The sequence below is a fragment of the Colius striatus genome, chromosome 10 (genome assembly GCF_028858725.1).
Source record: "Colius striatus isolate bColStr4 chromosome 10, bColStr4.1.hap1, whole genome shotgun sequence".
Taxonomy (NCBI): domain Eukaryota; kingdom Metazoa; phylum Chordata; class Aves; order Coliiformes; family Coliidae; genus Colius; species Colius striatus.
In genome coordinates this window covers 4,638,911-4,661,143 of record NC_084768.1, presented here as the reverse complement: position 1 = coordinate 4,661,143, position 22,233 = coordinate 4,638,911, and the positions used below count along the sequence as shown (strand labels likewise).

The following is a 22,233-nucleotide window of genomic DNA, read 5'->3' as shown; positions in this document are numbered from 1 at the left end:
GCTACTCTAGTGCTATTAATTGGCTGTTGTGGCCTGGGGATATGAGGTGCTGCTGCCTCCCTGCCTGCTTCTCCCTGGGGGACTCTGTTTACTGACTGCTTGGAGTCACTTGTCAGGATTGTGCAGGTGTTTTGGATGTTTGCAATGCTCAGGTGAAAACTAGGTTTCCTACGTGTTTGGGGAGCCCAAACCTGCCTCAGTGACTGGTGCTTGTTTGCTCTGGCCCCAGGCACATCTTGCAGGCAGATCCACCTTTGGGCTTTTGTACCCTCCCAACCTCGTGCTCATGGCTGAGATGGATGCTACTTTTCTTCTGCTCTCAATAATCTGTCTCCTTCTGAGGACAGAAGCGGCACAGGGAGCAGGTGCTGTGTGAGAGCAGCCTCTGGATTAGCTTTCAAGTCCAGACAGCTTCTGCTGCAAGCACCCGATCAACAGCGAATCTCACAAAAGGGCTTTTTCTCCTTGATGTTTCAGTTTTGGAAGCTATTGAAGGTGGTAGATTAACTGGAGATAGGTGATCACATAACAAGCTGGCTGATCCTGTTTTTTTCCTGCAGTATGGCTTTCTGTCTTAAATGTACCAATCAGATGGGATTCTTTATTTATTCCAACTGCCTGTGGCTGGTGTACTCATGTGTCAGGGTGTCCCAGTCATGAGTTCACTTGTCTGCTCCATGTCAGCACGAAACATTGAGTCTATGTGTTCTTGGACTGGGAACCCTCTTATACCACAATTATGATACCCCATATTAAGCAACTGTTCTTCTTTGGGGTCTCATGGCTCTTAACCATGTAGCACCTGCGCTGTAAAAGCCATTGAGCCACACAGGCAAAAGAACTCATTCTCCTATCAGCACATGGATGTTACAAAACATTGCTGTGTTTGTACCAGAGTCAGCTTTCCAATATTAACTTAGCTGTTTCCCATTTATTTTTAAAGTACCACGTAGGTCCAGTCCTCCTTATAAACCTAATTTTGAAGGTCACCGGAGACAGAGTAACAAGACTAAGGAAGATAAAGCCTTGCTACTAAGCCTGAAATCTATTGACTGCCCAGTTTCAGCCTGAAGTCATTTTAGCATCAAGCAAAATACAGAGGAGCAAAAATAAGTGTTAATAATTGTAGAAGGCACACTGAGGACTTGCTCCAGTCTGTGTGCCAGAGCCTTAGATGGGATTTTGTGTGGGAAGGATGAGTCCTTTTGGACTTGAAAAGCTCACAGCTACAGCTCTGCACTGCAGGGTAACCTGTCAGCGTTTTACAGGTGTCATAAAGACGTGCCTTCAACCTGTTCAGTTTTAAACTGGATTACTGACTTGAACAGTGTGCTTGTCCAAGGGTGGTTGTTTTTCTATAAAGTGATTGGAGAGTGAGGCTGTGCTAGAGAGAAACCTTCAGAGAGCAAATAAATTGTGGATAAGATGAGGTCTTATAGACCTCCATCACCTGTCCTGGCAGCCCATGGAGACCTGCTCTTACCTTTATGGAGTCACTCACAAATGCCACATAGCTGAGTCATGGCTGATAAAGAAGAAGAGGGAGGAGGCTTAGGTGGATCACCTCTGTGGCCTTTCTTATTCCCTGAAGCCAGCCCTGGTCTTAGGAAGGTATGACAGACAAAGCATGTGCTGCTATTGCTCTGAGGCTGCTGCAGCAAAAGTGACTAGTCACTACCATATCTCCATTCTCTGCCATGGCAGGTACAGTTTGTCAGAGCCCAAGAGTAGGGCTGCTAGGGTTGCTTCTGTTGGTATATGGTCCTGGAAGACAAGAAACCTGTCACCCACTTTATCTTCCTGTATTTTCTAGAGATACGTAGTTGATCACACTAAATAGATAAATGACATGTGAGACATGCAAAAATAAGAGCTAACAGATCTTTACCGCGTCTTTCATATTTGTTAATGCTTGCTGGGCATCTCTGGTTAACCATGGTGAGGAGGTTTCGCTGAACATGATGACACTGCTGTGTGGGGTCAGGTTCAGAGGTTTCTGTGGATGGACTCGTTTCCATTAGCATTCTGCAAGCTGTAGTCCAAAGCCATTCTGGTGAGCAGTTGGTTGCGTGCGGGTGCTTCTTTAAGCTTGCAAAACACCAAGATGGTGGAACCTAAATGTAGCAAGCATTAGCCCTTCGTATGGATGGCTGATGATGTGAGTAGATTCTGCTCTAGGCATCCTCAGCAGCCCTCTCTGGGAAAGAGAAAACCTCCTGAAGCTGCATTCCCTGCTCCTGTTATGAGCTCCTGTCAGCAGGAAAGGGGCTCGGCAGCTCCAGGCTCCCTGCCATGCGTGCAGCTCTCCGTGGCCAGCAGCCAGCCACACAACATGTAGACATGAAAGGTCCTGTAATTCTGTACCAAGGGAGCTCAAAAACGCAATAAGAACTAGTGCTCAATAAATCTATAAAGGCAATTCATGTTTACTGATTGGGGAATGGCTTTTTCCCCTGACTGAGTATGGGCTTGGCTTAGACTTGCCATTTCCACGGTTGGTAGAGCCACATCTTGTGTCTGAGCAAGCACAGAAGGAGAGAATGTCACTCTTCTGTTGGTACTTTTTCCTGCTCAAATCTAAGAGATGGGATTTGGGAGAAAGTCTATTACTGTACAGAGGGACTGGACTTAACATGCATATCTGGACCCCTCACATTTCTTCCTCACATGCTGCGTGGCTCCTGTGTGAAGGCAAGAGCCTCATTGCTGCTGCTTGACACTCTCACCCCTCCAGACCACAAAAGCCTGTGGAGAGCTGGGGAATTGCTATGGGCAAGGACACAAAGTACCCTGCCAACTGTGTTGTTAAAAGCACGTTAAAGGACTTTAATTCTTGTTAATGACTTGTATTTCTGGTAGGTTTTTAAGCTTTCTAGTGATACAATATAATCTAAACCACTTTCCTTTAAACAGGTTGAAGCGATGAAGAGAGTACTAGAAAGTCTCAGCCTCAATATAGTAGAGATGGTAGATGAAAATGCCACGTTGGATGGTGGAGACGTCTTATTTACAGGTATAGTGGTAGTGATTTGCTGTTTACATATTCTGACTGCCTCCAAGACTGCATGTTATCTGTCGTCTGCATAATGAAATGTCATTCGTGTGCTTTGTTAAATCAGTTGTTTACTAAATGTCATGAAAGTAGCTGAGAGATAAATTTTCAATGCAACCCTCGACGTCCTGCCTAACGCCTGAATCAGTGAAGTAGCAGTGCACACAGTACAAAGAGCAGCACTGTGCATACAGATTTTATTTTAGCTTGTAAAATGCCAGTAAGAAAAATGCTTTCAGTAGTCAGCTGCCTGCAGTTGTTTCGTATTTCTTATTATAAGCAGCTATGTTCACCAGGCTCATTTTCAAGACTCGTAAAGGCTCGATGCGGACAATTGTCAGCAGGTCAACGAATCAAATGCAAAGAATGCGTTTTTAGTTTATGGAGAAAGTGGTGGAGTTGCCTGCTGGATGTCATGTGCTAGACAGCTTAAATGCATGGTTGACTTCAAAGGTGAAGGTACTGTGGTTTTTATGTCATTAAACCCATTAGGCATTTTCTCACATCGGCTGTGCACACGCCTGTGCTGAACAAGCCTGTTTATTTTAATCAGCATCACAGTAGACTGTCTGTTTGCCTTAGTTCACCAAGGGGAAAGAAAGGTCCCAAAAGAGGCAGCTTGGGAAGCGAGGCCTTTCTAAGGCAGTGCAGAATCAGCACTGATTTCCTCTGGAGCTGGAGGATGACGGTGGCTGCAGAGCTACGTTTGAGACAGAAGAAGTCTCAGAGGGAGAGGGAAATGGTTAATCAGTTCTGTACTAATCCAGCCCAGCTGTTCTTTTTCCTGACTCAATGGCCATTGCAGAGCTTTAGAAGAGGAAGCTATTTATGTTTCTGGTGAAATGTGTCTTCTGGACAAAGATAATTGCTTTAAATTATCAGCTCACAGTTGCAGGTCGCATTCTTCTGTGCTGAATTTTCAGTTTTGCTACTCAGCTTGAGACAAGAAAGACAGAAAATTATATACGTGAAAGATTGCTTCAGAATGCCTCTAAAGCCAACCTGGTTTTAAGATGTGTATGTTCTGATGAAGGAGCTGCTGTGATTTTTATTTCTTTTATGGGAGGTGATGCCTTAAAAAAAACCAGCTGTATTGTTTTGCCCTCCTTGTTTTTCATTCCAGGCCGAGAATTTTTTGTGGGTCTCTCCAGGCGGACAAATCAACGTGGTGCAGAAATACTGGCTGACACATTTAAGGTTTGTAAGATTCATTTATGCCATGGGAAATGCAAGCTATCATCCACTGAACCAGTTGAGCAAGCCAAGGTGTTTGTCATGCTCAAGTGCTTTATTTAGGACTTGCATAAAAAAACTTTAACGCTAGTAACAGGACAAGGGATAACGGGATGAAGCTGGAACACAAAAAGCTCCACTTAAATATAAGAAAAAACTATTTCACTGTTCAGGTGAGGGAGCCCTGGCACAGGCTGCCCAGAGAGGTTGTGGAGTCTTCTTCCTTGGATGTCTTCAAGACCCGCCTGGACATGTTCCTATGCGACCCGATCTAGGTGACCCTGCTTCTGCAGGGGGGTTGAACTGGATGATCTCTAAAGGTCCCTTCCAACCCCTACCATTCTGTGATTCTATGAAAAGGTTTGAGGACCTTGTAAAGGGAGAGATGCTGAAGTTGGATCTGAAATGTGAGATTGTTACGTTAGGTAGTGGAAGACTGTTATTATTTGAGAGCATATCAACATTCACATTCTTAGTGTTCTTGTGGTATCGGCAGCGCGTTCTTATTGCTGGTCTCTCAAGAGAGTTTGTGTTCATACTGCTTAATTATGCATTTTCATGTATTTCTTTACAGTTGCAACAGTAGTAATACTTGAACTTTATTCTGGACTGTATTCCAGTGCACCAGACAAGACAAGCTGGTCAGGAGGAGTATGTCACAGTTGACACTGCAGCTTGAGATATGTTGATATTGTTAATTTGTGGAGAGTAAAATAAGTTACGGAATATCTCAATGTAATTATGGAACTAAGACAATCTAAAAATATTTATAGCAATCATTCTTTGCTCCCCTACAGGATTATGCTGTTTCCACAGTCCCTGTTCACGATTCTTTGCATCTGAAGAGCTTTTGCAGCATGGCTGGACCAAACTTGATTGCTATTGGATCAAGTGAAGCTGCACAGAAAGCCCTCAAGGTAAAGCACATAAGAAAATTTTCTAACCAATAAACTTGGGTTTTTTTTTGGTTTAAATTTCTGCTCAAGGATGCTGGAAATCTAAAGTAAATATAGATCAATGAAGGAGGAAATCAGTACATCTCAGGATCTCCTGTATGTGCAAACCATAAACAATGTTTATATCAGGCAAGAGCACAGTGATGTTAACTTAGCTTTAGCTGTCTCCAGGAAATAATGGATGATACAGGTTATTACTTGCAGCTTTGTTGACTAAAAAGGTGATAATTTGGTGATAGGAAGGAATAAGGAGGTATCATCAGAGCAGCGGAGATATTTAATTTAGATGTTGCCCATGAGAAATGTAACTTTTAAAATGACCAGAGAGGAAGTAAGAGTTTTGGCGTGAAGAAGTGGGGTGGCAAGGGGTCTGATCTTGTTGTGAAGATGATCTGTGTGCACACTTTGCAGTGCAGACTTTCTGGATCAAATCATGAAGTAACTCCAGACTCAGGATGAAAGTCCAGCACTCCCCATCCCTCCTTCCTCCATCACCTGGCTGCAAAGTCAGGTTCCTTCCTGGTCACACTTTTTTCCTCTCTGGTCCCATGAAGTTGTCATAACAGTATGACTTCAACAGAAGGAGGGGAGAATAGTCTTACCCCAGCCTGGCTGATAATTTGAGTCTCTGAACGTTTTCCTCTAAAGTGAGAGGTGGGATTTGAACCTTCAGACCAATCTGGGTCTCTTTACTTGCAGACTTGCAAAACAGTAATCCATTGTCTAGCGTATCAACACTGTACTGCCACCATCATCCTCGATGGGCAATGCGTATTGCTGCGGTGGTCTGTTTTCTGCTTTCCTGCCTGCTGGGTGTGTTCAGAGCAAATCTACCAAATTAAGCTTTTTCAGAGATGTGGGCACAGAGATACCTGAGGCTATGACTCTCATTATAAGTATAGGCAATGAGACAGCAATCAGCATCTCTGCTCCTGCATGGGATCACGGCTGCAGGCACTCATGCTTTGCAGCAGAAACTTTGGCTGGGGTACCAAAACAGGAAAGAGCAACTGAGACTTTACCTGAAGTGAAGCTTGAGGGAGTTTGTTCCTCTTGATAATTTAAGACCCACCATCATGCACGTTTTGATTTGAGACACAGGCAAGCCAGAGCACGTCTGGAAGCATTATAGCTCAGTGTCATATGCATTTTTTATCAGGAATTGCCTTCAAAGGCTAAACCAAAATTTATTTTTCAGTAAGAGTAGCAAGTCCTAAATTTTCAGCTTATGATTATACTGATTCTTTTGCCAATAAGTAAGAACCTCAGTGAAGACTTTGCAGAAGCTTCCTTGATGCAGAATGATGATTAATGCATGGAGGGAGATGAGGAAGGGTGGAGATAGCTCTGCTGTGCTAGTGAGGAAGCTCTCTGAAATCCATCCAGTTTAAATGCAACTTATGCAACATAACATGTATCTCTTGCCCTGATTCTAAAGCATGAATTATTTTTAAGAACAGCAATGCTATCAGTGCCCAAGGCTCCTGATCTAAATCTCTGCCAGGCAGAACATTTACAACAAAAACTGTATATAACTCTGAAACAAACATCCCTGGCTCCCAAAGAGCTCAGGAACACATCCTGCATGTCTTGTACACCTCAGCTTCAGTAAGCTACTGAAATGTATTATTTTTAAATATCCTTAAATAGTTGCAAGATGGAAAGCCTGAGCAACTTCTTGTCCTTACTGTCATGCTGTGATACTTCATTGCACATTTGCTTTTCTAGTCTTTTACATTTCTTCATGGGCATAATCCTAGGACTTGTCCTTTCCCAGCAGCAAGACTTTTACTATCAGAGCTCATCAGAGATTTGATGGGTTTTTGTTTTTTTTTTCTTTTTGAACTTGTGACAGTTCAAGATTTAAAATGTCTCAGTCCCCAGCTAAAATAAAACCAACATTTCAAATCTCAGAATCTCTCCTGCTGGACATGGGTTGAATTATGGAGGTCAGGAAAATGCAGTCCTGGCTGGCTTAGCCTTGCAGCCTGACAGCAATTAAGGGAATAGGATGGCAGGCTGATGGTGTGAGCATAGGGGAGCTCTTAAACAAAAGGATGGTCCCTTGACTTCCCCCATACTTCCCCCATAGTTTGGAATGGCTTTAAGTTTGCTCATTCATTTGAACAAGCTGTCTTTATATTAGAAATCACTACATGGAGCTCTGTGAGCACATTCCCAGCTTGTCATCCGTGTCTTCTCCCCTGAGAAACTTATGACAAATGGTTTTGGTTCTAAAGGTCTGATGCTGTGAGATTGATTTAGTTTAGGATGGAAAGTGCCTGCTTGTTTCTCTGTGAAATATGCACTACCTCAAATATTCAGACTCAAACTCACATTATGAGCAGCAGTGTGATGAAGTTTGGGCATATCCAGACAGTCCTACACTTGTGTAGAGTGTTTATAAACATGAGCAAAATTCAAGTACAATACTGGTTGCTCAGAGCTACAATTTGAAGTTGAGCCAGGACTAATCTGAGAACTCATCAGTTTGATTAAAGCCTTTTGCACAGCTCGGCTAATCATGTTGCAGTGCATCAATTTAGCTATTGTAGACAAAAATATTTTCTGGATAAGCTGATTAAGTGTTGCTGGTAACTAGCTGTCAAGTACATACCAGCATTGATCAAGGAACAGTGAAAAGCAGATACATCTTAAAAAGAAGATGGTAATTAACCAGATAATATAGCAGTCTTTGATTGTTGGTGGATATCTTTTTAAAAATACATCTGCTATGTCAATTTTCAGTGTGTTTCTCTGCTTTGAACATTTAGCAGCATGTTTACATGTGTGTGACTGGTTGTGTTTGCTCTCATGCTGACAGCTGAGGTTAGGGACTCTGGCCCAGAGCAGCAGTTTTATGCCACAGCACATGCCCTTCTCATGCTCTTAGTGAGCTGACAGGTCACATCAGGCAACCACATCGCAGTAAGAACACACCCAGGATGTGCTTCTTGCTCAGTTTATGGAATCCAACTCCACTCTCATCCTGGAGAAACTCTATCTGTTCCTCAAGAAGCCTAAATTTCTTCAGAGAAATTATTGGAAAACAAGTAGGTAAAGCATCCACCTCAGAAATGGAGTTGGCAGGGCTGCTTATCACTAGCTTCCTCTAACACATGACTTCTTGCCTTTTGCCTTCAGCAATTTCTTTGTATTGTTTGCTTGCCTCCAAAGAGTAAGATTTCAGTTTGTAGTCAGCTTCTTGCAGTCTTGTGGAAATGCAGTTGCAAGAGGATCTATGAGGCACTGATACTCAGAATCAAAAGCTGCTCCATGGATTTCACCAGATTGAGCTATAGCAGTGCTGTCAGCTGCTCCTCTTGTTACCCATCCCAGACTGTGAGGCAGTACGGTCCTCTGAGCTTCTACTGAGTCATTTGCCTGGCACAGCCCATTGTGCCACTCCTGTATTGTGATAGCTTGTTATTTTAAACCGCTCCTTTGTTGTTGCCGTTTTTCATGTCTGGAAATCCAGTCATACAAGCAAGATGATTAAGCTGTCTTTAACCATGGTAGTAGAGCTGTTTTCATTCTGTAACGGGTCTTGTTAGGCAACAAGTGAACTGCTATGTCATGCTATGCCAACATTCTACATTTAAAATAGGATTTACCTTTCCACTAACAGTCTTGTTTGGAAGAAGTTTATCCTGATTATTCATACTGGTGGAAATTGTGTATCCTTGCAATACTACTTTAAAAATAAAGGAAGTCGCATCTGGTGCTCACATATGGCAAAATGCTATTGATCATGAGTCCGGTGTGGTGTATGTAGTGTAAAGCACTGCAAGGGAGCTAGGAAATGCTTGCGCAGGGTTTAGGTTTTATAGAGCACATGCTAGAAGCAGATAATAAATCAGAAGTGACAGTTTAACCGTGAAATCCTCTTCAGACTCTGGCAAGCGTAGAATATTTGTTTGGGCTGCAGCTGAACAGTGGCACTCAAGGAAAATGAGTGAAAGAGACAAATTAACTGTGGAAAGTATTGGAGCCTGTAGTGACTGTCACATCTGAAACTAGATTTTCTCTGCTGTTTTCAGCATGTATTTAATTCCTTCTTGTAATTAAACCTGCTCATAGTTCCCTAAGTGGAATTCCATAGTTGAACATTGACCATGACTGTTGAGCCAGTAAAGCCTGGATTATTTTTCTGTTCTGTTAGCGAGGCCGGGGTTTCCTCTAAACGTGTCACTTTTGGGCTCTAATCGGATGCTGTTGGACTTGCTGATCTTTACCATGAGTATGAACGAGGAATTCGGGCCCTGACAGTGCCGGCCCTGGCGTAGGAAGTTGATGGGGCAGCGCTGCGGATGGATGCTCTGCACCACTTCTTCCACAATGAGGGACACAGCCCTGGAGTCTTGCTGGGACAGCAGATGAGCAGGAAGTGTCCTGGGATGTAATGCAGTTCAGGTTCCATCAGCAAAAGCAAACGCTGGGCAAGATGACAATCAGAATGGCAACACAGCATGTTACACGCTCCTTTCTGTACTCTCTCACTCTATCTTGATTCCCAAAAAGCCATGTGTGGTTGGTTGTGTTGCTTGGTACAGAGCAGAGATCCCCTCTGGATTCTGTGAGGAATGAAGACTTGAACAGTAGCAGATGATGGTGGACACAGTCCTTAGTTTAAGCAGCTTTGTGTATGATCAGACCATGGCCAACCACGTCTGGAATATTCCCTCTAAGATCTGGGATAATGGAGTTTCATGTCAGGCACCCGGGATTTCAACTGGTTATTTCAGAGGAATGGATGTTAATTACCAAGGTGCAGATGTCAGGGCTGAGTGGTGTTTGCCCAGCAGGGTGCGAGGCAGAGCAGGTAATGCAGCTGAGTTTGTAACCCCTCGTGTGCCCTGGACAGACCTGCCCCAGCAGGACTCAGAGCAGTGATTGCATCTGCACTCCTGAGCTCATCCTTGGAATGCCAGACTCCGGCCTTGTTAGTCAATGGGATTTCATTATGGTCAGGAGTGTATCAGAGTATGTACGATAGTGCACTGCCATGACTTCAGCAAATGCTTCTTTTTTTCCATTGCTTTAGATTAAAAGTTGGACATGATTGCTCTGCCTTGTTCTTGACTCTCCCATTCAGTATCTTCTATTGGGAGTGGAGCTGCTCATTCATCCCTTAAATTATTCCCTGAAGGACGCTATTGCAAATGCAGCTGTCTTGACAGAGGTCAAGGGAGGCTTATCGAAACCACATCTTAAGCAGAAAATAGAAAGGAGTTACTTGGGCAACTAGGCTCTTGATCTGTTTCCAAAGCTATGATCAGAGCAGCGCTTTTAAAGACTTGGGCACAACGAATTGTTCTAGCATTGGCAGTTGCCCCCGTTCCTGTGATTAAATGCCTTTTGTTCTTATTCCATCTTGTATAACTGAATTCTCTGCAGAGTGCCAGCTTTAAAAAGCCAAGTACTCTTTCCCTGCATGAAAGCAGGGTTATAGTGCCTGCATAAAGCTGAGGAGTTCCCAGCTCTGCCACAGAAGCGCCTCCAGAATGGGCATCTAAGGGAAAACTTCATCTAGCTGGTGTTCTTAGAAAGCAGCCCGTAACCCTCAGCCAGCATGAAAAGACTCAGCTAAGTCTGCTCTTCCTGTTGTCTGTATAGTGTCTGTCTTTTCTAGTAATGTACAAGTTTGCATGAAAACATTATCTCTTCTTCCTTAAGAATTCATCATTTGTGCCTCTGCTTATTCCCTGCATGAAGTCATAATCCTCTATTTACGATATCACAATGGGTTGCTGTGGAAATGATTAGTAATATTAATAACCCAAAGAAGATGACATCAGGTAGGGAATTAGCAGTAAGTGCAGATGAATGCTGACTTTTCTGTAATGCAGTAACAAAGAAAGGTTAGTGAAATCCAGAGAACAATTGACAACTTCCTCCTAAAAATTGGAAAATGAGACTTTGCTGCTCTCAGCCTCATAGAAGGGAAAATTAGCCAGTTTATGAAATTCTGTGCACTTTCCTTTAGCTCCCTCTGACTTTCCATTACTTTATGAATTAGGGGTGTACAGAATCTCAGAGGATGCAGGTCTTCACTGAGTACCAGGTGGGACCTGCTGCTTTAAAAAGGCGACTAGCTGTGCTTTTCCTTTAATTAAAAGACAGATGTTATAATACACATATTGCACTTGACTGAATGCCAGTGCTGTTCAGTTTGTATATGTGCAGAAGAACCTAGTCTTCTGAGAGATAAAGACTCAAAAGTACATAGTTATAGAACAGATACTGTTGCATTAATCTTATTTTGGTTTTCCTGTTTTGGGGTTTTTTTCCAAGGGTGAGGAAAGTGTCACTTTCAATACCTACTTGTCACCAGTGAGGCTGTCAGCCACAGGAGCTGGGTCAGAGGCTGACTGAGAAGATGTCATTTCACTTGCGTAAATGGGGACTCATGTTTCTATTCCTTTGCTTCTTTTTTTTTCTTTGACGTTCTCTCCCTGGGTTCCTGTTCTAAAAGACAGGATGTTCGTCCTCTGGGCTTCTTGACTGAAAGCAACACACGTAAGCAGCTTCCTTTTCCCCTCCTTGGGTTGTGGTTTCCCTGTGCAGCAGTCCTTGGGCAGGGCTGGCAGGCAGGTGACGGCGTGGCTGAGACACAAGGTGGCTCAAGGGCAGAGCAGCACAGGTGCACATGTCCAACAGCATGTGGTACCCATCACATCTGCAGTGATGCAAAAGTTGTCCTGCGCCAGAAAAAGCCCAGGAGCAGGGTGGGAGAGGTTGCTTAGAGAACTCTGCCTTCTGGAAAACATGACTGAGTGGGTGCAGCAGGGAGGAAAAGCCCAAAGCCCAGCTGCTGAGAGCGTGGGTGGTAGGTGGAAATTGAAGTAAGGCCATGGCTGTGTATGGGCTAAGAAATTGACCATGGCAGACTGAGGCATTGCTGGTTTCAAAGTCTTGAGTGCAGTTTGAATCTGTAGGGTCTATGCTATCCTGTATCTATAGCAGACTTTTTGGTACCTGACAAGAAGCCTCAGATCATTCTACTGTGATGCTGCTCAAAGTGGCTGCCTTGTTCCCTTCCTACTGAGTCTACCACACTGTTGTCTCTCCTGCCTGTCTGTGCATCAGGGGTGACGCTCCTGGTAGACCTTGACATTCAACCAAGATCACTAGCTTTTCCAGCTCTGCTTTTCTGTCCAACTCTGGTCAGCCTGGTCAAGCCTTTATGGTCACTGTTGTCACTGCTATGTTTCAAAGAAACTCTGAGAAGCTCTTGAGTGCCGTGATTTGTATGGCAGGCTGAGTCCCAGGTGTGTGGCACCGTGGCATAGCTTGCCAGTCTCACTCTGTCCTGCACTTTCTTGTATTGAACCCTACGGCTACTGCTTTCTCTCTCTAGCACCAATTGTTTCTCAAAACATAAAGAAGTACGGAATCAGCAGAGAGAGACAGGGCAATAAAATAGTGAATGAAATCCAGGGTATGTAGGTGTAAAGTTGATGTGCAGCAGGGGCAGGGAAAGTGACAATATCACAGAAATAAGATGCTGGGCTTGTTGAAATTGCCGGCTCAGATGAAAGCCAAATGGGCAATACCATTATGACATTGATTAAAGCTGTGATACCTCTGCATGTTGGCTGTTGGATGTGCTTTATGTGCACAATCCCTTTGTTCCAAGAAAAGCAGAGTAGAGCTGGAAAGATTCAGAAAAGTGCAGTAAGGAGGGGCATAAAGCTGTAACAGCTTGCCTAAGGAGACAAACTAAGCAAGCTATGACTATAGCCTGAAAAAACAGACAAGCAAGCTGGGATCATAGTTGCCTATAAAGTCAAGAAAGATGTGGAAAAGGCAGCTGGGGATCAGTTGTTCACTGTCCATTCTAGTGCAAGAGCCAAGGGAACTCTAAAAGCAACGAGCGAGTTCAAAAAAAGAAAGGAAAGGAAATGCTTCCTCACACAGTATGTTGAACTCTGAAGCCATCATGCTGCAGGTTCAAAGGTAAACTGGACAGACTCCTGGAGCGGTGCTGTATATGGGATTGCTTGATATGACAGTTGATGAGTTGAGATTCCTGTGTACCACATGCCAAATCTCTGTCAGAAATGACAGGTTTGGTAGTCACCAGTATTTTCCATGTAGCAAGCAATAATTTACCTTCCTCAGATGATAATGTACTGGCCCAGGTGCCTGTCCTCATCTTTTGCATTGAGTATATAACGGCAGAAGCCCCACGCTGTACCAGACAAGCGGTCCTTCCTCCAAGCAGAAGAGAAGCATGCTGTCCTTCCAAACTCCCAGCCACCCTGGGGCGATGTGACTGCATATTGCTGAGTTATTCTTCTCATCAGTGTTAGTTGCCCTGTACCACAAAAATACTTCACTTTCATTGTTGTACCTAAAATCTTGATGTAGCTTGACCTTGTCTCGCAGCTCTTGGATTAAAATGTTCCAATTTGCTCTGTACCCCAGGTCAAGTGTTACTTCAGCATCAATGGAAAACAGGCCAAAATATAATGTGCTTGGGAAAGAAAGCAAAGAGATGGGATCAAAAAAATATCTTCAATAGGTTTTAATTATTAGGCTTTTTTTAAGAAGACTGTGACTTGAAAGATTTAGGAAAGGGTAGTTGAAATCTGGTGAGGGAGTGATCCTGTGGGTGTAGGGTTTTATGTATTTGTCTTGGGCTTAGGTTTGGTTTTTCTTTTCAACATTGAGAGCCAGGCAAGCAGGAGCTAATCAAAACAAAAATCAGACCCCCAAAGCCTGCACTTCTGCATCTCTGTCCACATGACGTGGGCATTTTTAAGTGCAGTGTTTATTGCCATGTTAGCGAGTGGAACATTCACTGTATGTTTGGATTTGCTTGTGGGATGTTGCAGTTACAAAGGCATTTTGCAGGTGTGGTGGGCTTGGTCACTGTCCTCCAGCAATCTGGATGTGAGTAGATCCCAGATGAAACAGGGCTCAACCCAGGGTCTTCCATAGAGGGGGGAAAATGTGTAACTAGGCTTGGCCTGTTTTAAAAGTGCATGCAGTCATCTTAACTCTGACAGTGATAATAGGCCCTAAATGCATACACATTTTTCCATCATGCATAATGCTGCTTCATATTTAGGATTATTTAGCTTATCCATTACCTCAGTTGTCTGAGGACACACAGTGAAAAAACTATAGAAAAGGCATCTTAGGCTATGTCGATGACTTCAACATAAGGAAAGCATGACTAAGGGCTGAGAGAATGTGCAATGAAAATTACTCTCTTCAGGCTGAAGAAAATTCCCAGAAAAACTAGGCATGCGGGAAATGCCTGGCTCTGAGCGTAGCTGGTCGTGCATTGTTTGTGGGCAGAAAGCCAGCCCTCCATAAACACACTGTGTGAGCACTATAGTCTCTGTAAACTTGCCATTAAAAAAAAAAAGAAGTCTTTTTGGAGGTGAATCTGATAGAAAATACAATCAAAGGGCTTTTATCTTTCTCTGCCGTGAACTCCTACCTGGCCAGGCCTGTGTGCTTGGTACTTTATGCAATACAAATATGGAACCACAGGTCTTTGAAATAAGCTGATTGCATCATAACGATGTGTGTCTGCTGCATGTAGAGCCTCCCTGTGGGGCAAGTTTGGGGTGTTACTGCCTGGGCATACTCTCAAGAAAGTGGTTTTTGAAATGTTCTTTCTACATGCAGGCATAGTTGTAAGAGCAGTGAAAGCTTGCAAATATGATTTCCTTCTTATCTCAAGAGCTGAGAGAATAGTGTTGTGTTGTCAGACCTCCACTTGGTAATAAATGCTTTCTTGTGCCGTTGTTCGAGCTAGCTGAGATCCCGTTCCCGCTGTTGCAGCTGTGTATGCAAACTCCTGTGCTGCTTCATCTCACTTTCCCTCTCTTTTTTTCTCATTTGTTCCTGAATTAATTCAGCCACCGCTTCTGTGCTTTTTAATCTTGAAAACAATCCTCTTAATGTGCCCTCGCCATCATCTCCCAGGCTCCCTGAAGCTGGATCCTGAGGCACAGCTAAGAGCGCTGCCGCCAGCCACTTCATTTCTGTTTGCTGCTGCTGTTCTCACTTGAGCGTTTTGTGGAAGCAACTGAATGGGAGACGTGTCTGTACCCTTCTGCTTAGGAATTCGTTTGTAATTTCATATGGAAATGTTTCTCAGTGATTCACAATGTAGTTCTGATGAATGAGCTGTTCCTTACAGAAAACCCTGCAACATTAGCATTCTGTTTCCAACAAGGGCTGGAGAGAGCACAAACGTTTGGGAGCTGAGTGGGATCCAGGCACAGTGACTTTTCCCTGTACTGACACTTGTGTTTTACTGCAGATTTAATAAATATGTTTTGTTAAAAATATGATGTAGGGAAGAGAAGCTGCAGGTAAAGGCCAAGTCTGCTGGCTGTTTACCAGGGAGAAGGGTTGCACTGGGTGCCAGCAAATCACCTGCTGCTGGATGTCTGCAATATCAAGGAAAGCATAACAAAATATGTCTTGGCAACATAACAAACAAAATCATAACTAGGAAAGTCAAACACAGTAAGCATGTAATAAAAATGCATCCGGTGAAGTGAAGGTGCAAGGATTTTTCCCCCGAAAAACCCATTAACCTTTTATGGAGATAGATGAGACCTTGGGAACTCCGGAGAGTTTCATAACTTGAAAGGGAACAAGAAATGACAATCTGATAACACTTCCTCAAGAATGCATGGCATTCACCATTGTGAGTTTCACGTTCTCTGCGAGATGTGCATGACTCAGGCTACAACATGAAAAATGTATCCAGACCAATTAAAGAAATACTGGAGGTTTGTGCAAGTGTGAGTTGTTTTGTTGCTTCCCCATGTGTCTTAGATCTTTACTACAATTCAGTTCTATTTAGTGGTTTTTTTAATGAATGAGAAGTAGTGCAAATGAACGACCTTGCAAATAATTTAACAATGAACTTAACTGTGCCTAAAATTAGAGTCTGCTCTCTGCTGTGTGATGTAAATCTGTGGGATTTCCCTGAGAAGAGAATTTAGTTGAAAACGTTTGTTAACAAAATACCAGTTTATTTTCAAGATAACATTAGCGTGAGTAGTTTTAAGCTGAAAAAAACCCTTTTCCTTCTGTTCATGTGTTTGCAATGTATGTGGGAATGCAGTGGGGCTAGAGGACAAACTGAAACCCTTGTGTTTGCTTAGGCTTTCAGTAGGACCAGAAGTTTTGACTTTAAGCTTTGTTCAGTTCTGTGCTATTCTCGGTTTCTGTCGGGGTAAAGCTGGAATGATACAATGGGGATTCGTGCTTTTCCCGTCTTTATTAAAAAGCTGAGCCTGATCCAAAACATGGGATCTCAAGCTTCTCCTATGCTGAGAGTCTCTGTCTCTGAAATTCCAGCCAGAACCCAAATTTGTGTATCAGCCCTATATTTATAAACCAAACCTCTGAAAACCACCAGGTCTGCTGTTCTGAGGAGGTTATTGTGTTGTCCCCTTGGGAACGAGGATTAGCACAGCCGTGCCTTCTCGGTCCTCGGCACAGGTGCTTAGTGAAAGAAGAAATGCTTGGAAAGCAGAAAGGAGGTCCTTGAAAAGAATTAAGATTGGGCTGATATCCAGGCTGGGAACTGTTTCTGTCCTGTTTGTGTGAATTCACGCTCATTTTATAAATATTGAATGATGACTGCTTTTTTTGGAGGTGCTGAGCACCTATAGCTTCCATCAATGTGAGCAGGAGTTTTGCATATTCAATGGACATTCCTTGAGGAAAAGACCCCACAGAAGATGCTTACTGAGTGCCTTGCTTAATCCTGCTTCTTGCAAGAGCCATTTCACAAAGGGTTTTTTTACTGCTTATTTCAGTTTAGGGTTAGTAGATTCTTCCTTGAAGGAGTGGGATGAAAAGACATCTCCTCACTTACTGCATAGTAAAGTGGCATTTGGCTGACTTGGCAATCATGATTAACTATTTTTTGAAGACACCATTCTCCCATTTGTTTGGGGCTGCTGATGTGTTTGGTCTAAATAGCTGTGCTTTGTGTCTCCTGGCAGACCATGCAACAGATGAGTGACCACCGCTATGACAAGCTGACGGTGCCCGATGATGCTGCAGCAAACTGCATCTACTTAAACATTCCCAGCAAAGGGCACGTCCTGCTGCACCGAGCCCCCGAGGAGTACCCAGAGAGTGCAAAGGTGAGAGCCCTGCCAGGAAGCCAGTGGGAACTGAAATGGGGTGGTTTCCAACATGGGATGTCGTATCCTGTCATGGAAATACCAGATGGTGAAAGGTGGGAGGCTTGGGCTGTGTTCTCATCTCTACTGCTGATTTAATTACCTTGTCTCTTGTGACCCTGGAGCTGCTTCTGTGTAACTGGGTGTAACAACAGTTCCTCTCTGCAGTATTAGTGCAAGGGAATCTCATAGCCAGAAGGCTACCTAATGCTGTCAATGTTAGTGCTGGTTACAAATTATGAGATGGCTTGGCACCCTCTGATAAATCTATGCCTGTTCATTCTGGAAATACTTAGGAAAAAGGGAAAATAGGGAGCTGTGTAGTGATTTCTGTTCCTTTTCTTTCCTAAACAGGTGTTTGAAAAGCTGAAGGACCACATGCTGATCCCAATAGCCAACACAGAACTGGAGAAAGTAGATGGGTCACTCACCTGTTGCTCTGTGCTTATTAACAAATCTTCAGAATTATGAGTTTACAGAGTCCCTTCCTTGTAACTGGCAATAATGTTACACACAAGGTAGACGAGTCTGTATCCACAGTTTTATTGGTTTTATTGACAATCTACTGTACCACTGTGCTACTAACCCTTGTTTACAAATTTTTGCTTTGTGTATTTTTATTATGTCCTTGCAGATGGTATTTAAGATGGATATACAGCTTGTTGGAGTGCACATGACTTTGAAGTGTGTTAGTCTCATGGGCTAGAAGAAGACAATTATAATGGCTAACCCTTAGCTTCAGTGATTTAACATACCTGTGTGAAAATTTTATGAAAACCAACTAATTAGCAACATTTCAAGCACCTCTGTTGTCTTTACACAGTTCCCTTCTCCTCATTTTTTCTATTGCTTCCTTGCTCTGCATCTCTTTTTCCTTCCTCAGGCCTCTTTACTTTCAGCGATGTAAGGTATCAAGGTGGACTCAAGAAGACTTAGTGGCCTCATAAGCTTGGTATCTTGCATGGTAGGGAAGCTTTCAATACACTAGCTTGGAACATCAACTAGACATCAACTGGAGCTGAGCTCCTCTGTCTGGCTTCCCTTTAGCCTTCTTCCATCGTGATCCATGTCCAGGCAATCTGGGTCCCTGTTTGGGCGTCAATTGATGTGTGGGAGCTTTCCGAAGTCAAAGACGTATCCTCATGGAGGTAGAGTCAGTGCTTGTTTATTAGTAATACACACAGATATTTATACAATAGTACAGAATTCAGGTCATAGTAACATAACATTTATTAGTTACATCTGCAGATTTCACTACAACTGACAAATAGTCTGAACATGTTATCAGCTTCCTAGGCATCTCCTCCACCTTTCCCAGACCACTTGTGGCATGTTGCTAAGGTACAGCAGGAAGGGAGCAGGGGGGACTCAGGCAGTGTTGATCTGCAGGAAAGCAAACAGTGTTAACCAAGCACTAAAGTCATCTAAAATAATGGAGTTTTCTAGTTCTCCTAGTTTACATTTGAAAAATTTTCTGTGTCTGTTTTCTCTTCTTTTGGAGGCCACTTACTAGCAAAATTCAAAAGGAAGGAGTGATAGAGGGAGTTGAAGGACAGCTATTCCTGGATTATGCTCATGAATAAGGGAAGCTATTTTTTCCTGAAACATTGGCATTTGTTCTTTATCTGCCCTTGGGGCAGTTTTCCTTGGAACAATAACCATCTTCTTTTTTTTAGTTGCATGAATATTTACTGTGGTATTCAGTTAAAACAAATACAATTTTTGTAGCAAATTCCACAACATGCTTACCCACTGAGTCATACTTTTTTTTTCACCAAGCATAACCCATTGTATTCACATACTTGTTAAATCATTTCTAAACCAAGGATGGAGAAATTCCCAAACAGAGGCAGTAGTGGGAACTCTCCAGAGACTGACAAATAGTCTGAACATGTTATCAGCTTCCTAGACATCTCCTCCACCTTTCCCAGACCACTTGTGGCATGTTGCTAAGGTACAGCAGGAAGGGAGCAGGGGGGACTCAGGCAGTGTTGATCTGCAGGAAAGCAAACTGTTAACCAAGCACACACTTGGATATCCTTTAGAAACCTGCGCGCTTTTCTGTGCAGTCATTAAGGGAGGAAACACAAGGACTCATATCCGTAGGTACTCTTCAGCATATCTGTCGCTTCATCTCAGTGGCTGACAAGGAAGAAACGTCCTGGCAGCTACCAGAATACATCTGATACTTTGTGGGCATACTGTATGTTGTGATGACACAAGGTATCACAAGAGAGAGCAATGAGGAACAAATAAAACCTATGTGAAAAGAGAGCTTGTCCCAAAGGAAGTCTTTAGCCAGCCAAACTGCAAGTGCTGATTTTAAGGCTGTATGCTGTCCCAAAGGGTTCTCCTAATGTTTCCCCTTTGTCTCCTGCATTCCCATGCCCCATAGTTTAAGCCTGACCCAGGTGATCGGGCTCTAGGGATGTTAAACATTGCAGTGGGGAAATCTCTTTTTCTACCTTCCCTCAGTGCTTTTTAGATATCTGATAAAGCATTTAAAATGCATTTTAAAATGACTTGATATGAAAAAAAGATTTTGTGCCAAAAAGTGACCCTGCAGTATTTGTGACCTTCTAGAGGTAAGCTGTACTCTGTTAAAAACAGCTATGGGAGCTGTCGTACAAAGCTGGAACAGAGCCCCCCCTGACCTGTCGGTACACCTTCTGTGACCTGGCCCCCACCCATGTCCTTCTGCCTTCTGTTGTCACCGTTCTGCTACATGAGTCTTCTTTTTCTGTACTCCTCCCTCTTCCCTCCAAAGTGTCCCAACCCCAGGTGGACTATTCTAAACTTAATCCTTCCTTGAGTAGATGCCAGGAGGGAAGAGAAACTGAGGATCCCACTTTGGCTCTGAGCAGCTTCTTTTGAGCTGGAAGGAATGACTGTCAACAGGAGCTATAGATCCAGAGAGCGACAAGGGTGACTTCTCTTAGGATCTCTCCAGAAAAGAGAAACGTTTGCAGTGGGCATTGTTGATATCTTGTGTCCCTGAAAGGAATAGAAAAAAGTGACAGTGATTCCCCTGGCTTCCCAAAGGAGGGAGAGGGGGAGTTGGAACCTCAGAGCTGAGAAACATTGCATTGACAGAGAGATTGGTCCTTCAGCTATTTCTGTGTAGATTTCCTTGGCTTCAAGGCTACATTTTGGTAAAAGGAAGATAAGGGAGTGGCTGAAGAACCTGAATTTCCTCAGGTGATGATTTCAAGTTGTATTCAAACTGTCTTAACTTCAGGCACAGAATTTAGGTGCTCTAAGTCACACCTGCTTTTCTCTCTGTTTGTCTCAGTAGGCATCGTAGCATCCTAACGTAGACACTCTAAACTACACCTTAGCCTGACGCCAAAAGTTACCTAAGCTGGTTAGTGGGATTGCACTCGCCTCTCTGCTTCTTCCATTGTTCTTTATTCTGGCATTATAAAGGAAAAACATTAAGAGCACTTCCATTTGTGCATTTGCAGTATGGTACTAAGAACTAAAATCACGCCAAATGCTGCTTGTTCTTGCTGTTTGCTGTTTGTTTGTTACCCAAATGAAGAATTCAGTTATGAGGACGTTTCTGCTGTGGTACATATGCATCTAATGGGCATCCTGTACATCTTGTCACCAGAACATTTTTCAGATGCCTGATGTAAGTCATCATCCTTGATTAATATAAAATAAAATCCCAAACCAAAAAAGGAGATGAGACACTGAATGCTAATAGCTGCCCACATAAAACACTCAATAACAACTGTCAGGCTACATGACATAGCAGGTCAGTGCAGTAGTTCTTGTGGTTAATAGCTCAGCAATGGGGCTTGAATTACTCATCAAAGGGGTTTTTTTTTCCTTTGAGCAATCAGTTTAGCTCAGTTCAAAGTGAAAGAGCTACAATGTGCATTATAGATCTTTCACGATGTTATCTCTGCTGAGAGTTTAGGGAGAGCTGTGATATGTGGGTTTCTTTCTTCACCAGAATGTGAATACAGTGTCTCTCTCTGCAATGAAAATGTGAATGCATACTGTTCCTTATAAGATAAACTTGAATTCTTCCATTTCTGCATTTTTGTCTTTTCCATGCTAATATACTCCCTTTTGATATTAAATAGATACCACTGTATGAATCTATGCTCTGATATTTTTTTTTGGTGATTTCCATGTGATAGGTACAGAGCTCATAGGCAACACTATGTCCAGTTTAAAAACAAAAGTCAGTGCACAGGATACTAATTGTTCACAGCAAATCAAGGATGAAGTACAGGAGAGAAAAAAAAGAGCTTTTGATTTCATTCAGTTTCTTATAGGTGATATCAATGAAGTCAGAGCCAGTTTACTTTGACAGAAAGCATCAACATTTATGTGGAACCATTTGGGGAAAACAATTTACTATTTAAGATTCTCCATTTTTGCTTTTATCCATAAGGAAGCTCAAAAGATAAGAAAGATTAAAGAATGGTACTGAAGTGATTGTGAACAAAGTATCGGTTGGACCTCACATATGTATTTTCAGAGAAGTTTCAACTGGACGTATGACATACCGTGTATAGAGTTGCATGTGAATCGTGTTAGTCACTGCTTTACGTTGTATTGTTCTGCAGTGCACAAATATGACTACTGAACCCAGAAGTGTTACATTTCATTAAACTTAAAATCTTGTTGCAGTATCTAGTTCCTCACTTTTTGTGCCAAAAACATGAACACATTCCATAATCTGTTCTAACAGAGGTTTGCACTTTGATTTTCTTTCTTTTTGTGACTCTTGCAGTTTCAATACTATATATCCCCGTCACGAAGGAATAAAGTGTCAGTCGTACTGTGCACTCCGTAGTTCTGT

At 42.9% G+C, this 22,233-nt stretch overlaps 1 protein-coding gene across 1 annotated transcript in view; it reads left to right on the top strand.

Moving 5' to 3' along the window:
- The window catches only part of DDAH1 (dimethylarginine dimethylaminohydrolase 1), a 62,389-nt gene extending 40,170 nt beyond the window's left edge, over positions 1 to 22,219 (top strand). The window contains exons 2-6 of the mRNA XM_062003929.1: positions 2,914 to 3,013; positions 4,176 to 4,249; positions 5,083 to 5,202; positions 17,232 to 17,375; positions 17,769 to 22,219. Of these exons, the coding sequence (XP_061859913.1) occupies positions 2,914 to 3,013; positions 4,176 to 4,249; positions 5,083 to 5,202; positions 17,232 to 17,375; positions 17,769 to 17,885 (555 nt within the window). The 3' untranslated portion in view covers positions 17,886 to 22,219. The remainder of the gene's footprint in view (positions 1 to 2,913; positions 3,014 to 4,175; positions 4,250 to 5,082; positions 5,203 to 17,231; positions 17,376 to 17,768) is intronic.
- Positions 22,220 to 22,233: the final 14 nt, after the last annotated feature.